Source organism: Ovis canadensis, chromosome 10 (assembly GCF_042477335.2).
Source record: "Ovis canadensis isolate MfBH-ARS-UI-01 breed Bighorn chromosome 10, ARS-UI_OviCan_v2, whole genome shotgun sequence".
Taxonomy (NCBI): Eukaryota; Metazoa; Chordata; class Mammalia; order Artiodactyla; family Bovidae; genus Ovis; species Ovis canadensis.
Window position 1 is genome coordinate 90298786 of NC_091254.1, and position 20511 is coordinate 90319296.

Below are 20511 nucleotides of genomic sequence, written 5' to 3' on the forward strand. Positions count from 1 at the left end.
GCCAGCATTTCACCAGCTAGAAACTGAGGAGTTCTTGATATATATTGCTAAAGAGAATTACTTAAATATTTTTCTGATCTGTTACTTTTTTTTTTTTGGTCCTCATGCTAACTCCAGGTTCCAGCTAACATTGTATAGACTGGATTACTTCACCAACCTTCTAAGTCCTCTCCTTGTAGCCAGTCTTGGTCCCATTCAGTTACTTTTTGACACTAATACTTAAGTGATGTTTCACATATCCTGATTTGATCATATGCTTGTGCTTAGAAACTCTTCAGTGATGACTGATTTAAATCCTTTGAATAGTTCTCCTGTGTTTGTCTCTTCAAACTGAAACTGTGTCAGCTTGCTCTTTGCATCGAATGAGCCAGTCTCCTGTGACATCGTTCAGATCTTTGAAACTTCTGTGCCTAGTTCTAACATGGGCGTGTTGATTCTGCTTCAGTCTTTGATATTGGTTGTCTTCTCCACATAGTTTAGGTCATGGCTTAAACATAGCATTTCTCACAGAGGCATTGCTTGACTGTATGTATTAGATTCGGTCCTCTACTATATATTTTCCCTGAATTACCCTAGTGGAGATGATGGAATTCCAGTTGAGCTATCTTATATCCTAAAAGATGATGCTGTTCAAGTACTGGACTCTATCCGCCAGCAAATTTGGAAAACTCAGCAGTGGCCACAAGACTGGAAAAGGTTAGTTTTCATTCCAACCTCAAAGAAAGGCAATGCCAAAGAATGTTCAAATTGTCATACAATTGCAGTCATTTCCAATGCTAGCAAGATTATGGTCAGAATTCTTCACGCTAGACTTTAGCAGTAGGTGAACCAAGAAGTTCCAGATATACAAGCTGGATTTCAAAATGGCAGAGGAACCAGAGATCAAATTGCCAGTAACTGCTGGATCATAGAAAAAGCATGGGAATTCTAGGGAATCATTTACTTTTGTTTCGTTGACTATGTGAAAGCCTTTGACTGTGTGGATCACAGTAAACTATGGAGAATTCTTCAAGAGATGGGAATAACAGGTCACCTGAGAAAATAACAGTCTCCTGAGAAAACTGTATGCAGGACAAGAAGTAACAGGTAGAACCAAACATGGAACAACGGACTGGTTCAAAATTGGGAAAGGAGTACGTCAAGGCTGTATGTTGTCTCTCTGCTTATTTAACTTATATGCAGAATATATCATGTGAAATGCCGGGCTGGATGAAGCACAAGCTGGAATCAAGATTGCCAGGAGAAATATCAGTAACCTCAGATATGCAGATGACACCACCTTTGTGGCAGAAAGTGAAGAGAAACTAAAGAACCTCTTGATGAAGGTGAAAGAGGAGAGTGAAAAGGCTGGCCTAAAATGCAGTATTAAAAAAACTGAGATCATGGGATACTGAGCGACTTCACTTTCACTTTTCACTTTCATGCATTGGAGAAGGCAGTGGCAACCCACTCCAGTGTTCTTGCCTGGAGAATCCCAGGGACGGGGGAGCCTGGTGGGCTGCCGTCTATGGGGTCGCACAGAGTTGGACACGACTGAAGTGACTTAGCAGCAGCAGCAGCAGCAGTCCCATCACCTCATGGCAAATAGATGGGGAAAATGTGGAAACAGTGCCAAATTTTATTTTCTTGGGCTCCAAAATCACTGTAGACAGCACAAAATGAAAAGATGTTTGCTCCTTGGAAGAAAAGCTATGACCAACCTAGACAGCATATTAAAAAGTAGAGACATGACTTTGCTGACAAAGTTCGGTATAGTCAAAGCTATGGTTTTCCAGTGGTCATGTATAGATGTGAGAGTTGGACCATAAAGAAGGCTGAGTGCCAAAGAGTTGATGCTTTCTAATCATGGTGCTGGAGAAGACCCTTAAGAGTCTCTTGGACAGCATGGAGGTGAAACCAGTCCATCCTAAAGGACATCAGTCCTGAATATTCATTGGAAGGACTGATGCTGAAGCTGAAACTCCAACACTTTGGCTGTCTGATGCTAAGAGCTGACTCAGTAGAAAAGACCGAAGGTAGGAGGAGAAGGGGGCAACAGAGGATCAGTTGGTTGAGTGGTATCAGCGATTCAACAGACATGAGTTTGAGTGAACTCCAGGAGATAGTGGATAGGGCAGCCTGGGGTGAAAGACAGCGTCAGACAGTGGTGTTGCGAAGAGTTGGACACAGCTTAGTGACTGAACAACAACAAGCCTATACTTCATTTATCAAGTTTAAAACTATTTACTCATCTATTCAGTAGATATTTAACATAGTGCATGCTGTTTGTCTAACATTGTTTTAAGTGCATGGATATAGTAGGGATCAAAAGAGACCAAAACCACCAAACTATTCTGCCCTCATAGAACATACGCTATAGAAGGAGACAAACAATACACAAAAAATAAGAAGCATAGGACAGGGAACGGGGAAAGGGCATGCTCTAGGGTAGAGTTTATTCACAGTTTTAACGAGGTTTTGCATGATGTCACAGGGTGTGTCGTGTGATGATCAGGGAGAGAAACAAGGTTTACTGAGTAGAAACTGTTCACAAGTGCCAAAGTAATGAGGTTAAAGAACAAACAGTATGGAATTACGTGACTGGAGTGATCAAGGGAGAGAGAAGAGGTAACAGGGGTCAGATATGTAGCAGCAAGTTCATTTTATAGCCCTTTTGCCCATTGTAGAGGTGGGTCAAGTACCTGCTTCTGGCTAGTACGCTGCTTGCTAACAGAGGTTGTGCTGTGTTCTTTACCGTATCACTTGCGCGTGGTACCTGACACACAGTGAGCGCTGACTCAAGATTTGTTGGATGAATAGTGTTCTAGGAGATACATTTTATACACATACCGTTGTATATAAATTATCTGTCATTTAGTGCCTATTTATTAGACACACTGAAAGAGGGGAACACCCAACTAATAAAAACCAAGAGAAACAGTAAAACGGACATTAGAATTGACCCACATGTGCTGTCTCTCTAGATACTAAAATTGGCTGAAAAGACTATAAAATAAGTATGACTACTGTGTTAAAGAACTTTGGGGGAAATGTGGAGAAAATAGCTAACCATATAAAGAATTTCACCAGAGAATTTGAACCTACTAGGAAATTAAATAAATCTTCTATAGCTATAAATACTGTATATGAAAATAAGAACTTTAGAAATGCTTAATAGTAAGTGAAGCAGAATACAGGATTCATGTTGTAGCATGCATCAGTATTTCATCCCTGATTTTATGGGTGAATAATATTCCCTTGCATGAAAATACCACTGGGATATTTTTGTGGCGTTTTTTTTGTTGTTGTAAGAAATGCATTTGGTTATTGTTTGTGTAGGAAATGTGTTTGTAATTGGTTAGTGAACATTTGAATTATTTTTAGTTTTTGGTGATTGTGGATATTGTTGCTGTGAACATTTGTGTGCAGGTGTATTGTTGAATATCTGTTTGAAGTTCTTTTGGATATATACTCGAGTAGAATTGCTGAGTCATAATGATAATCCTGTGTTAAAGTTTTTGAGGACCTTCCAGGCATTCACGCCTTTGTGTAATCCCCTCTTCTTCAGTTTGCCTCACCTCCCTCACTCAGAGACTATGGCAAAGGGTGATGGCATGTCACTCCCTTAATTAATTACTTCACTCCCTTGATTAATTTCATCACAAAGGTGGTGAAATATAATTCTGTAATTGTGTTTTATCCTTAAAGACTCCTTTCTGAGAGATGAGAGAACAGATTCTAGGTGTTGGCTTGATGATGAAGGCAGCCATATTGAGGAAACCCACATGGCAGTGAATGGCAAACCCCTTCTGAGGATCGAAATGAAGGTGACCTCCATTCCGAGCCAGCAGAAAGGTGGGGCCATCAGTTCTCCAGCCACAAGGAAATAAATTCTGCCAGTCCCTTGAATGATGTTGAATTTGTCCCCATTTGAGCCTCTAAATGAAAGTGTCGTCTGGCCCATGCCTTGATTGCAGCCTTGAAAGACCCCAAGAAGAGCATGATAAGTGTTTTCTTGATTAGGCTGTCAGCTGTTGGGTTTTAGTCCTTCCTCACATTCTCATCTCAGAGAGTCTGAATGTATTAGTTACTCAGTCGTGTCCTGCTCTCTGTGACTCTGTGAATTGTAGTCCCTCAGGCTCTTCTGTCCATGGAATTCTCCAGGCAGGAATACTCAAGTGGGTAACCTTTTCCAGGAGGTCTTCTTTACCCAGGAATTGAACCCAGGTCTCCTTCATGGCAGGCAAATTCTTTACCATATGAGCCATCAGGAAAGCCCAGCATTTGGGTAGTGGTCTTCTGAACTTTGATCTATTCAGCCCTCCTGCCAGTATAATTGTATGTTTATATACATAAATAAATATATATATAGAACAAGAAATCTGGCCTTGAGATATTCACTTTGGGCTTGGAGTCCAAATTAATTTTGTCTTGATGAGTAATAGTCCTCAGGAGTTCAAGGAAGAGGTCATTAGGAGAGCATTTGATCTAAAAATTCTATTTGCATTCTTTCTTATGAGTCAGTGAGTCTAGTGTCTCATAGGAGAAAGGAGAAGTGAAGTTGCTCAGGTGTATCCAACTCTTTGCGACCCCATGGACAGTAGCCTGTCAGGCTCCTCCGTCAAGGGATTTTCCAGTCTAGAATATTGGAATGGGTTGCCGTTTCCTTCTCCAGAATGTTCCTTGAGTGAAGATTCAAAGCTGGGTACTGGCATATGGAAAATGTGACAAGTATTAGAGATACCCGTTGTCTGAGTACTTTGTTGACACTCAGAGAGGGCTGTGTAACAATGGTGGTGTTTAAGGTTGATAGTGTACCAGCAGTATCAACAACTAGTAATTAGTGAAGTTTCTCCTTTGAGTTGATAGGTGAAGTGGGTATTTGATTCACTTTTGAAACACCGTTACAGTTTTTTCCTTCATTTTCTTGGCTGATATCGAGCAATTGTTTACTGATTGTCACTTCTGGTTACAAAATCTGCTGGTGTCTTTATCAGAAGACTATATTAATATCTGGAATGGGAGCATCTGATTTTATCTGTAAGGGCATTAGTTTATTCTGGGCCTTATTCTGCTTTTGTTTTGAGGCTCCTTCAAAATGTATAGTATGAAATTGAAGACCTGAAAATGTGGCTGTTTTCCATCCAGTTTTTATTCATGAAATTTCCCATTTCTGGTTTAAGACTGCTCACAAAACGTGGAGAGCTGGGGTTGCAAGTGCTTCAGGATCTCCCCTTGATTTCTGTCGAAGGGCATTAAAGAGGCCATCTCTGACATCTCCAGAGGACTTTGCTGTCTCTGCCAGCAGAACTGCACTAGAGTCCAACGGAACTTCACAGGGCGGATTTTGGTGGTAGTCTCCCAAAGACCTTGCCCATCATGTACAGTTTTTCTAAACCTCTGTTTCTGTTTGGTTAGGAGTCTCAAGTCACTTTCAGGGTCTTCCTCTTCTTCCCGTTAATCCAATATTTTCTGCCTGAGGCTCTTGCTAGCAGTATGAACCAGTTGATATAAACTTGGGTACCTTAGATTATACACTCCTAGAATACTCTGTTTCTCTGTAAACTTCTATTTTGTGGAGGCTTTGGGAAATCTTTGATACTGCCTCTCAGTTCAGAATGAGATCGAGGTTTACTTCAGCCATAGGGACTTGCCCTCATTTGACAAGTTTCTGGTCAGCCAGGAGAAAAGGGGAACAAGTCAGGGGAAGGAAGAACAGGGCAGGGAAAGCGGAGGAGCACAGAATAGAGAAACAGGAAGAGCAGGATAAAGACCAGTAGGTTTGAGAGAGTTTTAAGTTTTTTACATTTTTCATTTGGCTTTTTCTGTGCCTTTGCTGTTCTGTGTGAGTCTTGTCGTCCCTGTTAATTTCATAAGGAAACAGATTTGGCATTTGAATTTCTTCTGGAAGCTTCTTCATGTTGATTTAAAAAATGCAAAAACTCTGGATGTTTGAGAGTTTGTGCCCCTGTTTTTCCCTAAGGTGCCTCTCAGATGAACCACTCATACCAAAAGCTTTTGAAAGAATCTGTTGTAATTCTAAATTATGCTTGGTGAAATCATGCCATGGAGAAAGATAGGAACTAGAGTTTGAGTTACAGATTTAATATGTTTGAGGAGAAGTAGTCTGACTCACAGCACAGGCAGCCTGAGGCAAACCTTTCATGAACATCTTATACTGGCTTATCAAATCGTGGTTGGCCATCTCTAATCAGAGACCTGGCTCTGTGCAGGGCCTTGGTGGTTGAGCATTTGGAAGGGAGATCTACCAGCCCCAGACTCCCACAGACAAAAAACAGAGGAAAGTCCTCAAGGTTTTGATATAGGGTTTCAATGTAGATTTTGTCCTGTTTGAACACCCTTGAAACCTTCTGAACTCACTGGCTCCTGGAGCCTGCATGAAGGTGAACTTGTAGATCCCATGCACGTCTGCTTCCCAGTGAACTTGATCTTATGGACTTTAAAATGTTGATATTTTTGGAGCTCTCTCCAGTGTGAAATTTTTCTCCATATTGTGGTTGAGGAGATCCCTGGGTGGGGGGCTCTATGGCTTTTAGCAGGCCTTGAACTGATCCCAGTGAAACCTCCAGAATTGCCTGAAAATGATAGTGCCTTTTACTGTAGTAGGTGTTACTAATTGTAAACTTGGTTTTGCTTCTTCAACGGGTGTTCTTGGTTTTCTTTTCAAGGAGGCTTCATTCGACAAACTGTATATGAATTTCCAACCTCTGTTCATTTGAAAAATAGGGAAAAGTAGAAAGTTGAGGAAAAGAAATCCACTGTTTTTCACTATCGTCTCCTTGTATGCCTTAGGTGATTTTTAAGATCCTCTTAATACTCTTAAATAATGATGGATTGTCATTGCCTGTGTAACTTTGACTGTGGTGTACAGTTCCAAACACCACTTGTCTGAATGAATTTGTTAAGCTGCAATTGAATCTATAGGATATAGTTTTCAGATAAATATTTTGAAAATAATTTTATGGAATGCCCTTTTGTTTTTCAGATAAATTTTAATACTAGTTTTATTTCTAGTTTGCTTTTAATTCTTTCTGATATAAGAAGCAATACATTTTTTTCTTTTAAATTTGATTATTTTAGAAGCCTGTAGTAACTCCACTTTAATTTGAAACTGCACTGCTCTTCACATTGTGTAGTTTAGATTTGTTAGGTAAAAGATTGTTTTTGATGGTGTCTATGCAGATAGAGGTTTGCTGATGCAGATAAATAGTGTAAATTTTTGGAATACCTTGTAGTTTTAGCAACTGCATTAAGCAGTACTCTTGCACTGGAAGACTATATGTGCTAATTATAGATAATTCCATCTTTTTAAAATCCATTCTTTCTTCTCCCCATTGATCTGTGGTATTTTTAAGGCAGTTCTTTTTCTCGGCAACTATATTCTACCTTTTTCCTTTCCAAGTGCTTGAGTAGATTAATGTGGTTTCAGTTTGTTATATCTCTCTTTAAAACATTTGTTCCTTTTCTATTTGAATAACTGAATGTTACTTGGAGGTTCCATGGAGATGGTTTACTATATTCTTTTAAACCATTGTGTGTTGTACTTAAGGAGTCTTCTGGAATAATTTCCTTTTGTCTTGTCCTTGAGTTGCTCTTTTCATGAGAGAGAAACTAGTGTTATTTTCAAGTGTTACTTAAAGTAGTCAAGTATTCAGCTCCTCATCTGGTATCAAGTATTTGCCTTTCATTGTATTCAGTATCTTATTAACTAGATCTCAGGGGCTTGAGAAGAGAATGAAGAGTGTTTTTCTGAAGCCGCCGGTAGACAGGGTTGGAACCCCAACTACTTGTTTAGCCAAAACAGCAGCAACAACAACAAAACAACCAGCCAGAGACCCTGAATTCAAAGAGCTTCAGCTCCCCTTAGGGAGACAAGTAGACAGGCAATTTAATACATTTTAATAATGTGAGGCTAAGAGTGCATGGGGCCCATGTAGGAGGGGCCCCTAACCCCGTTTCAGACTTCCACAGAAAGGATATTTAAGTGATATCTGAAGTCTGAGTAACAATGAGTTAGCTAAAAAAGTCAGGCTAATGATGGAAATATAGCATTATGGTCAGTGAAAATACCTTGTCAGAGCTGGGCAACCATAGGAGCTTTAAAAAACTGCAGGGATGCCCTGTGAGGGGCTGTAGTAAGACGGGGCTGAACAGATACTTAGGATCTAGATATGTGTGGTCTCAGGGCTTCCCTGGTGGTTCGGTGGGAAAGAATCCACTTGCAGTACAGGAGACACAGGAGAGGCGGGTTTGATCCCTGGGTGGGGAAGATTCCCCTGGAGGAGGAAACAGCAACCCACTCCAGTATTCTTGCCTGGGAAATCCCACGGACAGAGGAGCCTGGCGGGCTACAGTCCGTAGGGTTGCAGAGTTGGACACGACTGAGTGACTGAGCCCACGTGTGGCCTTGAATGCTGTGCTGGGGCATCATTTTTGTGGATTTGGGAGTCTCTGGTTTCATGTAGAAGAGCTAACATGATCAAAATTGTGGAATTAGAAAACTTATATGCAGGTCAGGAAGCAACAGTTAGAACTGGACATGAAACAACAGACTGGTTCCAAATAGGAAAAGGAGTACATCAAGGCTGTATATTGTCACCCTGCTTATTTAACTTCTATGCAGAGTACATCATGAGAAACGTTGGGCTGGAAGAAGCACAAGCTGGAATCAAGATTGCTGGGAGAAATATCAATAACCTCAGATATGCAGATGACACCACCCTTATGGCAGAAAGTGAAGAGGAACTAAAAAGCCTCTTGATGAAAGTGAAAGAGGAGAGTGAAAAAGTTGGCTTAAAGGTCAGCATTTAGAAAACGAAGATCATGGCATCTGGTCCCATCACTTCATGGGAAATAGATGGGGAAACAGTGGAAACGGTGGCTGACTTTATTTTTTGGGGCTCCAAAATCACTGTGGATGGTGATTGCAGCCATGAAATTAAAAGACGCTTACTCCTTGGAAGGAAAGTTATGAGCAACCTAGATAGCATATTCAAAAGCAGAGACATTACTTTGCCAACAAAGGTCTGTCTAGTCAAGGCTATGGTTTTTCCAGTGGTCATGTATGGATGTGAGACTTGGACTGTGAAGAAAGCTGAGTGCCGAAGAATTGATGCTTTTGAACTGTGGTGTTGGAGAAGACTCTTGAGAGTCCCTTGGACTGCAAGGAGATCCAACCAGTCCATTCTGAAGGAGATCAGCCCTGGGATTTCTTTGGAAGGAATGATGCTGAAGCTGAAACTCCAGTACTTTGGCCACCTCATGCAGAGAGCTGACTCATTGGAAAAGACTCTGATGCTGGGAGGGATTGGGGGTAGGAGGAGAAGGGGATGACCGAGGATGAGATGGCTGGATGGCATCACCGACTTGATGGACATGAGTTTGAGTGAACTCCGAGAGTTGGTGATGGACAGGGAGGCCTGGCATGCTGCGATTCATGAGGTTGCAAAGAGTCAGACACGACTGAGTGACTGAACTGAACTGATTTTGATTTGTGATGTGGAAAATGGATTAGAGCAGTGCAAAGCTTGAGGTTGGTAGGCCAATTAGAACGCATTTCCTTTAATCCAGACAAGAAATGATGGGGGCCTGAAGTAAGATATTAGGATGGAGCCAAGTAGGCAGTGTGGGGAAACACTGGAGGTTGAAGATTTCATGATCCCTTAGATGTCAGGGGTGAAGCAGGGGGAGGAATCACCAGTGGTTAAATTGCTTTGTTTGATTCTAATACCTACCTTTTTTCCTGGGATATTTATTAAACTTGTTCAAGTTTCTGTTGCTCTGTAAGAGAGAATAGTAATAATTGCATCTCAAAGTTATGGTAACGTAGTTGAATGAGGTTTATACTATAGGTTCACAGTAGTAATTATTTTTATCACCTCATTAGCTAGATTTTCAACACTGCACTTTTGCTTTAGTAGAAAGAGCCAAATAATAAGTACAAAAAACTGGTATGAAGGGAATCATTACAAAAACCAAAAAAGAAAAGCTCTTTCCTAGGAATCAAAAAGTATACTGTTAGACATCAGTATCCTTTTTCCCTGCTAAACCAAGAGTAACTTTCCTGATGATGCTACAGAGGCTTTATATTTTTGGGAAGAAAAAAAAAAAAGAGATTTATTCAGCCATGTTTATTACAGTGCTTTATAATTAGAGAAATGTGTGCTAAAATTTAGATTTGCAAATAAATTAAGCAGAAAGAGTCTTCTGTTTGATTCAGAGTTATCTGGGAAACACGTCATCAGCGGGAGCCTATTTCTTGAACCCAGGATTGTTGGAAGTTCTGCTTTATTTTTGTATATGACTTGAGGGTCTATTAAGCTCTGGGAGTTGGTGATGGACAGGAAAGCCTGGTATCCTGCAGTCCGTGGGGTCGCAAAGAGTTGGACACGACTGAGCAACTGAACTGAACTGAGGGTGTATAGCTTTTTGTACACAGATATAACATTTCCCCATAATGTCTTGAAGCAGTGATTTTTTTTTTCTTCAAAAGCAGTCACATTTTTGTTCGAAAACCAGCTGATGTAAGTAAACTCCCAAATAGCTTCCCGTACTCCCAAATAGCTTCCTGTACAGATGAGTAGCAGGACTTGGGTCCAGTGAGCCCAGAATTTGGGGTTGGTAAGTAGACTGTGGTGAGAGAGGGAGGAGAGGTGTCGTCTGAGTGGCAGATGGTGGAGGTGGTATTTGACACCAACATCACTAGGGAAGAATGGGGTGTTCAGTGTCGGGGAGGACTATTTGAATCTGCATCTTTGCTACAGATTTTCCTTCCCTTCCCCACCCAAGACCAGCCCCGATCACCCACTAGGAGGAGTACTCAGATCAGTGGATCCAGGCAAGTGTGCTGGAGGTTCCCCTAGACACATTTTTTGTGTTGTTGTAGCATCTGTATTAGTTCTGTATTCTGTATCATGCAATTTCAGAGAGAGTGATGATCCCAGGATAGAACACCCAGGGTCAAGTAGGAGAGAATCACGCTTGATAGTTGAGGGTGCGGGCTGCCCATTTTATCACATTGCCAACCCTGAGTGCTTACTTCTTGCCAGACTCTGTTCTAGCATGTTTCATCTGTTACTGATTTCATCTTTTTAATAATCCCTAGGAGATACTGTGTCCATCTTACAGATGAGAAAACCTAATTCCAGAGAGGCACACTGGTAGGTAACACATACACTGTCAATGAGTCCTCATTGGAGCCCATGCCTTTTGGCCCCAGCACCTTTGCTCTTAGCTACTGAGCCTCACTGCCTTACAGGTGGGTGCTCTAGACCGTTAACAGGTACACTGTGGTTAGCTGCTCAGTTGCGTCTGGACTGTGGCCTGCCAGGCTTCTTTGTCCATGGGATTCTCCCTTGGAGTGGGTTGCAATGCCCTCATCCAGGAGATCTTCCCAACCGAGGGATCGAACCCAGGTCTCCTGCATTGCAGGTGGATTCTTTGCTGTATGAGCCAGCAGGGAAGCCCAAGAACACTGGAGTGGGTAGCCTGTCCCCTCTCTAGGGAATTTTTCTGTCCCGGGAATCAAACTGGAGTCTCCTGCATTGCAGGCAGATTCTTTACCAGCTGAGCTACCAGGGAAACAAACCCAGCAGGTATATTAGGCTTGCAGAAAAGGCAGCCAGTTTTTTTTTAGCTTCTTTCTACATGTTTGTGATCTGCTTACTCGGGGCTTCCCTGGTGGCTCAGTCAGTGAAGTGTCTGCCTGCAGTGCAGGAGACCTGGGTTTAATCTCTGGGTCAGGAAGATCCCCTGGAGAAGGGAATGGCAACCCACTCCAGTACTCTTGCCTGGGAAATTCCATGGACGAAAGAGCTTGGTAGGCTATAGTCCATGGAGTCACAAGGAGTCGGACCCAACTGAGCAATTTCACTTTCACTAACTTGCTTATAGCAACATCACCTACCCTTCCCACCATATTCTCTGGAAAACAGGATTTTTCATGGTTTTATTCTTGGGTTGGATGATAAAGCTCGCTTAATGCAAGCGAAATAGAGGAGTAAAAGAAATGGTTACTGGTTCTGTTGGCTTCTTTCGTCTTTCTCCATTTCTGGAACTGCTGCTTTAGAATTTATAGCTTAATGCTTTCCTCCAGTGCTTCCCTCATCAGTATTTCCATGCATTAAATAACTTGAGAAACTGAGTTTAGTTCAAGGCAGGTTGGCATTACAGAATGAATGACAGGAATTTTTATTGCTTGAGGAAGAGAATCAAATGATGTCATTGGATTATTTCTCCTACCTCTTGAGTTGAAGTCATCAGGATTAGTCAGTCAGTTCAGTTCGGTCGCTCAGTCGTGTCCGACTCTTTGTGACCCCGTGAATCACAGCACGCCAGGCCTCCCTGTCCATCACCAACTCCTGGAGTTCACTCAGACTCACGTCCATTGAGTCAGTGATGCCATCCAGCCATCTCATCCTTTGTCGTCCCCTTCACCTCCTGCCCCCAATCCCTCCCAGCATCAGAGTCTTTTCCAATGAGTCAACTCTTCACATGAGGTGGCCAAAGTACTGGAGTTTCAGCTTTAGCATCATTCCTTCCAAAGAACACCCAGGACTGATCTCCTTTAGAATGGACTGGTTGGATCTCCTTGTAGCCCTCAAGAGTCTTCTCCAACACCACAGTTCAAAAGCATCAATTCTTCAGTGCTCAGCTTTCTTCACAGTCCAACTCTCACATCCATAGATGGATGGAAAAACCATAGACTTGACTAGACGGACCTTTGTTGGCAAACTGTGACCCTTCATTTTGAAAGCTAACTACCACGTTAAGTTTGACTTTTTAAAAAAATTAAAGAAATGTTCATTTTAAAATCCTTAATATGGGTAGCATTATATATTTGTTTTTAACAGCAGGGTTTTTTTTTTTTTTTGAAAACATAAATGTCAAAACTTGAAATTGTCTGATGCAGTGAGAAAAGTGCTTGACTGAGAGAGAATTAAGACGTGAGGGTAAATACCCGGAGCTGGTTTTGCCCAGTGTTGACAATATTTCATCAAAATGTTAGGGCAAAACTGGAGCCTGTCTGGCTCTTGAGCCCGTGCTCCAGATTAATGTACAGCACACCCTTTCTGTGTGTCACTTAGATACGGGAATTTGGACAAGCCTCTCCGTCTCCTTGGATACAGGTTCACCCCCTTCTAACATCGATGCTCCTGAGATGAGAAGTGCTGTTGGCACTGGAGTCAGTCATTCAGGAGATCGTCCTGTCACAACAGACTGATTTCTTTGGAGGCTGATGGATGGTTGTTTATTCATTCAACAAGTAATGTGTTGATTTGCTAAGCTCTGGGGATTCAGCAGAGAGAGCGAGCAAGCTAGTCACGTCGCTCCTGGAGATGAAGTGCGGCAGGGGCCGTCCTAATGGAGGGGCAGGGTGTAATGTGATCACAGGGCAATGATGCCTAACCTGGCATAGGACTGGAAAGGCTTTCTAAAGAGAGTGACGTCTGGGTGAGGCTCGAAGCAAGCACCCCTCACTTTAAGAGAAAATGGTCGTTTGTCTCTCCCCTAGACTGCCGCTTCCCGGCTGGACTCCACAGATCCCGTTCACCTCTCTCTAAAGAAGGCATCTGTCCACTCCTTCATTCCTTCTTTCACTCAGCAGCTGTTTCTTGCATGTCAGGCATTGTTCTAGGCACTGAAAGTATATCGCTGAGCCAACGGGACAGAGATTTCTACTCTTCTGGAGCTTACATTTTAATGGGATCAGGGGCTACACAGGGTAAGACAATATACAAATAATAAGTAAATTCTATGCTAAAAGTCTGTCAAAGGCTGCCAAAGTGAGTCCCCTCATTTCCTTGCTCTTATGCTGGAGTTCATGCTCTTTTCTGAGGCCTTGCCTCACTCTGCAGTGGGCTGACTCTCAGGCCCCAGTCTCCCTGACTGTGTTCCACCGTGATTTCATTTCCTAGGTCTCTTTTCAAAGTCGCTACGTCTGAGAAGCCTCCTGAGACCGTTTTTGAGTTCGAGATCCCCTGTTGTCATGTGCCCTCTTCGCTTCTGCAGCACGCCTCTCGGTACTGATTTCTTAGCTGCCATGCAGTCATGTTTAAGATCTGTCTTTTTCTCTAGGCTATAGATTACATGAGGGCTGGGGTGTAATATTGTAATTTTTTACTTACAGAGGAGCTTTTCTTGTTCTGTCCTGTGCCTTCAGGGCCTAGTGTAGGACATACAGTACTGTGAGTTGGTTTGCTGAAGGTGGTGAAGGAGAATAAAGTTTCTGGCTGAGCCAGGTTGGCTGAGGAAAGGCTGGAGAGAGTGCCTGGCATTGGGATGGAGAGAGACAAAGATGGACTGGTGGCTCAGAATGACAGGAACAGGCATGGAAATCCAGTGAAGGAGCTGAGATTTCGTTCCGAGGCAGCAAGAAGTCATGCAGATTTGAAGCGGATATTGGGATTAGACTATATTCTGGGGGGCTTCCCCGGTGGCTCAGCAGTAAAGAACTCACCTGCCAGTGCAGGAGATGCAGATTTAGTCGCTGGGTCGGAAGATCCCCTGGAGGAGGAAATGGCAACCCACTCCAGTATCCTTGCCTGGGAGAAATCCCATGGGCAGAGGGGCCTGGTGGACCGTCCGTGGGGCCGCAAGAGTTGGACATGACTGAACAACTAAACCACCACCACCACCACTGTATTTTGTTAACAGCTCTGGAAATCACTAGTTAGATAATTGGAATAACACCGTCGGGTGTGGCAGATTGGCTGGCTCCGCTGGATCTTTGTCACTGTGCACGGGCTTTCTCTAGTTCTGGTGAGCCAGGCTGCTCTTGGTCGTGGTGCTTGAGCCTCTCACTGCAGCGGCTTTCCTCGTCGTGGCTCCCAGGCTCTGAGCTCTGGCTCTGTAGTTGTGGCGCACGGACTTAGGTGTCCCCTGGCGTGTGAGCTCTTCCCGGACCAGGGATCGAACCCGTGTCCCCTGTATTGGCAGGTAGATTCTTTACCACTGAGCCATCAAGGAAGCCCTAATTTAATTTTTGAATTATGAACGTAGGGTTAAATTTTTATCTTTATTTTTTTTTAAAGTTCAATGTGAAACTAAGGGTATGCAATGAGAAGTAAAATTTCCCCCTTTCCCCAGCTCTCAATCCTGTTTTTGAGCAGTAACTCAAGCTGAGTTTTTTAATATGTCCGTACGTAAGTTTTTATAAACATTGATGTATGTTTTTCTGTCTTAATGTAGATGAGGTCACATGCTGTGTATTGTCCTCTAACTTTCCTCTTCCCCCCACAGTGTATGTCGTATTTTGCATCTCTTTAGTGTGTGAGAGTCATCTTCTTGAAACCTAAACCTGAACCATCTTTCTCCTGCCTAGTGCCAAGGCATTTGAACCAAGACCGAATCCCATAAGGTCCCGTCAGAGCAGACCACAGCTTCTACCTGTATCGATGCTTCCTCCTGCCCTTTTCTGCCACGTCCTTACTGTGCTTCTGCACCGAGCTTTCTAGTCTAGGGTTGTCATGCATGTTGCTCCTTTTGTCTAGAATTCTTTCTGTTGAATCTTCCCATGGTGGCTAACTGCCGTTCCCTTCGGGTTTCAGTTTAAATTTTGCTTCGGAAGCCCCCTGTCTGAGCGATCTTTCTAAAATGGGTTCTCCCTCTTACTGGCTGCCTCTGTACCATTGGTTTCCATGGAACATTTATTTCAAGTCTCAGTGGATTTGTTTACTCTCTTTTCTGTTTCTCTTATTTGGCTGTATGTTCCGTGAGGGCAAAATCTACTTCATGTGGTATTTCCCTGTAAATATTTTCCTAATTAATGCACAGATGGATGCATAAGAACATATGGAGCAATCTCATTTGTTTAAAAGGCTGTGTAGTATTCCATGTTGATATGTGAACCATTTATGGTACCCGTTTACCAGTTTCCCTAGTTAAGGCCTTTTAAGTTTTGGGGGTTTTTTTCCTTCTGATTTTCTTTCTTTATCAAACCACCACCAACCAAGTGAAAATAATAAATGTCTTTATATATGTCTCTTTGTGTGTGCATGTGAGTATATCTGTAGAATAACTTCTCCAAAATGAAATTTCTGGGTCGAAAGATGTATGCCCTCACACTTTTGATAGATACTGACCGTTTCTTTTTAAAAACATTATACCCAGTAGGGAGAGTAGTGCTGGTTCTCCTTCAGGTCACCGCTCTTGGCTCTTCTCAGACACTGGTGGATGAAAAGTACTGTCTCGTAATTATGATTAAAGTTGAACATATTTTATATGTTACCCTTTTAAATTTCATTTAATGTAAACTTCTTATTTAATCCTTTGCCCATTTTTTCCTGATGACTGTTGGTCTTTTTCTTGTTGGTTTAATTCTTTTTACTAAGAATTGTTTTTCTACCTCTAGCCCTGTAGGGAGGGCTTCCCTGGTGGCTCAGATGGTAAGGAATCTGCCTGCAATGCAGGAGACCTTGGTTCGATCCCTGGGTTGGGAAGATCCGCTGGAGAAGGAAATGCCAACCCACTCCAGTATTCTTGCCTAGAGAATCCCATGGACAGAGGAGCCTGGTGGACTACAGTCCATGGGGGTCACAAAGAGTCAGACACGACTGAGTGACTTATCACCTTCCCTCACGTTCAGCCCTACAAGGAAGTTACACTGTGGGATGTGTCAGTGCCATTGGGTTTCGAGCTATATTGGGCTTTTTATCCCTTTAAAAGTAGTTTTATAAATATATGTGCTGAGAGAACGTATTGGAGCCAGATGTACTTAATAGTTTATTATTGAAACTGGTAATAGAGATTTTTAGTGTCTAGTACATTATATGTTCTCAACAAAATAATTCTGCAGTGAATTATTGACAAGTGAAAAGCTAATTTTAAAGACTATTTGATTTTACTTGGAAGGTCATTTAGTGAATTTGCTTTTCATAGTAGGAAAACTTAAGCATTACCGATTAGTTAAGACACGAGATGATTTTGTGGTGGTTTGTACAAGAGATGGATTTGTAATAGCTGAAGAATTTTTGGAAGTTTTGCTTTGTGTAAATGATACCTCTCTCTGTACACAGTCCATCCCTAATATTTATATATAAATGCATGTTAAAATATTACTAATGAGCTAATATTTGCCTGTTAGTTCTCTCCAGGAAATGAATGTTTTAGATAGCAGGGTTTATTTTTTTTCTTTGAGTATCTTTTGCAAATATACTATTACATGTTTGAAAGAAAAGATGTGTTAAAAGTTTCCTTCTAGACTTCTTATAATCCAGTCTCCATCAGCCAGTACTCTTCCTGTATTTTGTTCGCGAGGCACTAATTGTCTGCATTTGGCAGGTTTAACACTTCCTGACAGAGAGGCTATTAAGGGGAAGTATTCTCCAATAACTGTCAGTGGCTTGAACAAAGAACCTTCAAACTCAATGTGTGGAAACCACTAACATTCTTAAATGACCCTTTTCATGGAATTTTATCCCTTTAAGCTAAAATTTGGAGAATGTAGGGTCAGCAAAAACAGCAAGGTGTAATAAAGCAGTAAACCTTGATTTTTTTTTTTTTTTTTTGTGGGGAGGGAATAGAATGGGAAGTATAGATTTATCTCTGACTTGAAAACAATTGTTATTTGGAAAATCTCATTAGCAGATGTGACTGCTTGGAGTTTAAAAAAAAAAAAGACTTAAAACTGATGTCGCTTTCAGGACCGCTTTGAACTTAACAAGCACCTATTTGTGGAGCAGACTGGCTAATGAAAGGAAATTAAATTTTTCTGACAACTTCCCCTGCCAACCTCCTTATTCAGGGGATGTTATTAGGTACTGAAGACTTTTAAGGAAGATTTTTTTTTTTTATTAGACATGAATGAACCAGTTATAAACATCCCCCGCCCCCCATTTTGGGGGAGGATTCTGACATGGTTACTCTACATTTTTAAAGTATTAACGTAAAAACTTAAAAAGAACACCAGCATTTACTTTGATAGTTTAAAATTATTTTCCAAAAATTCAGGCTTTCTTACCAGCCAGTGGTTTCAAAACATTATTGTCATTCCTTGTGATAGTTTATGTCACCAAATTATTTAAAAAGTTAAATTTACTAGGATTTACTTGAATTTAACATCTTTTCAGCTTTTCTTTGCTGTTTATGGAGGAAATGTAAGGGGAATGTCCTATGTTGGGCGTGTTAGGTGAGAGTTAATGATCAATGAAATAGTTTAGATTCAAGGCAAGTTTTTGTGCATTCAATAGCATTGGTCACTATTTAGCAATGACTAATCCTTGCTTTCATAAACTCTTACCTTGTACTGTTTTATTTGTTATTGAAATAAAATTGACTTACAGTGTTACCGTGTGCTATTTTAGAATGCATTTCCTTTCTTTGGCTTTTGGGAAGTTTCCCCCCCACTAGATAGTTCATGAAATTTCAGATTTTTAATTTCTATTAACAAGGTACAACTGGTAAAGATAAAATTATGTGCCTGAAAAAAGGATTGAAAATAAAAGTAATGGAGATTACTAAAGGAATTTTTTTGAGGGGAACAATTGGCAATTCCTATAGATACTGGAAATTTAGTTACTTTATTTCTGGAAAATCTGTCGAGCTCTTCCCAAACAATAGAGAATCAACTCCCCCTGCTGACAGAATCAAGGAAAACATGACGTATAAATATCAGAGACAGAAAGGAGCTGGCTGTGGACAAGCTTTAATGATCTGATTTATGATTCAGTATTGATTGTAAACATCTAAATTCTGCCCTTAAATTCCAGCCACTGCACCAAATCATTTGGCATTTCTGGTAGTGCTTCCTGCCGGCTCATTTCCAACTGCTTTGAGTCTCTTAATATAATAATGATGAGGTAGAATTTACATTCCACTTATGGTATTAATTTTACATTTCTCTGACTGAAAAGAGTTAGAAGGTTGTAAAATTGAACATTAAATGAATCGGAGGAGACAGTAGTGCAATATATGACTGCCCTAAAGACATTGTGCAATGGCTGATGGGATTAATGTTGAGTCTCATTTCCTGCTTTTTCAGGATGCAGATGAAGCTGTCAGAATTGCAAGGGAAATTGGTAAGTTCTTAAATTAACTTTGGTTGAGTTTCTGTGTCTTTCAGCAGATATGGTTGAGTAAACACGTAATACCTAATTCCCGAGAGCAAATCGTACTTTAATAGCTTCAGATTTCTGATGAGTTTTTCCTCTGGAAGAATTTATCAACAGCATCACCCTATTCTATTATTACTGTGAATTTTAAAGAGTAGTTTGACCTTCATGATAGTTCTTTTGTAAGATGAAGTCACTGGCTAATTAAAAGAAAAAATTGTCTTAATTGTTCTTGAGACTGGATGGAATATAAGTTTATATATATGGAGTAGACCATAAGTTACTTAAGGGCACTCATGGTTAAAATGAGGATTTCCTCTTTGACAAGGCTCTTCAAGTTTTTACCTTTTCCTAAGATGTTAAATACCAACTTTATCATCTTGCTAGGAAAGAGAAAATACAATGTGAGAGATTAGAACAGAATATTCTATATTGGAGTAAAAGGTAAACTAAAGAACATTTTAATGACTGTTTTACTTGACTGTTTTATGTATAATTGCACTGGGCCAGTGCTTCCTGACTTTTTATTTTCAAAAATATCCCTGGCACTCTTGACAACTAGTGTATTTTTAGTACATGGTAATTAAGAAAATGCAGGGGCCTAGCATTATCATGGATTAGTACTACTGTTGAATAACTGCAGTGTTGTATTAATCAGTTCATATTTGTTTACATTTGATAGAAATTTGTAGGAATAGGAGAGAGATTAGACAATGTTTGATAGCTAGGAATTCCCAGCATCTTAGCATTCCTGAACTGATAGAGCCAAGCTTTTCAGCACCCCACATTAACATTTCTTTAGTCTTGTTTTCTCATTAGATTGATTGTTTAGAGTTACTTTATTCATTCGGAGAGCATTGATTTGGCTGATTTGACTGATACAGGTCCTGGAGTTGAGACCAGACCCCAGAAAATCTTATTTTATCTGACTGTAACAGCTCTTCATTTAATCATTTCTCCAGGTTCATCAGAAAGCATTTCAGTACCTCACAGGAAGATTTGCTAGATTCTGAATAAGTTGAACTACATGGGCCTATTTTGGGGTTTATGTCTTTAAGGAAATCAACAGTTTCTGTCTCTGTGGTTTGAAATCACTGGCATTCCTCATAGCCTAAGAGGCTATAACCTATCTGCTGGCTTTTGCAGACAGTCTCCTAAAATAATTTTATTCCGTTATGTACTTCTAAATGTCAAAAGTCGTCTTTCTAGTTCTCGTTTAGGTATTATTATTATCTATGTAATAGGATGTAATAGTAATATCGCAGTAGTATCTACAAGAGCAGAATATTTGGAGGAATTTTTGAGAAATACAAAGAGATTAGGATAAAATCTTGAATTACACTGGTTTGTCACAATTTAAATTGTGAATCTTCAGCTCTTGAAAAATATCCTTTGTGTAAGTGACAGATTGTTTAGCTTGCTCTTTCATGTTTTGTCTTCCACTTAATTAAAAAAACAACAA

At 40.9% G+C, this 20511-nt stretch overlaps 1 protein-coding gene across 1 annotated transcript in view; it reads left to right on the top strand.

Annotated features, from left to right (window-relative positions):
* PCCA (propionyl-CoA carboxylase subunit alpha) overlaps positions 1-20511 on the top strand; it is a 378264-nt gene that overhangs the window by 110869 nt on the left and 246884 nt on the right. The window contains exon 8 of the mRNA XM_069601951.1: positions 18980-19016. Within this exon, the coding sequence (XP_069458052.1) occupies positions 18980-19016 (37 nt within the window). The remainder of the gene's footprint in view (positions 1-18979; positions 19017-20511) is intronic.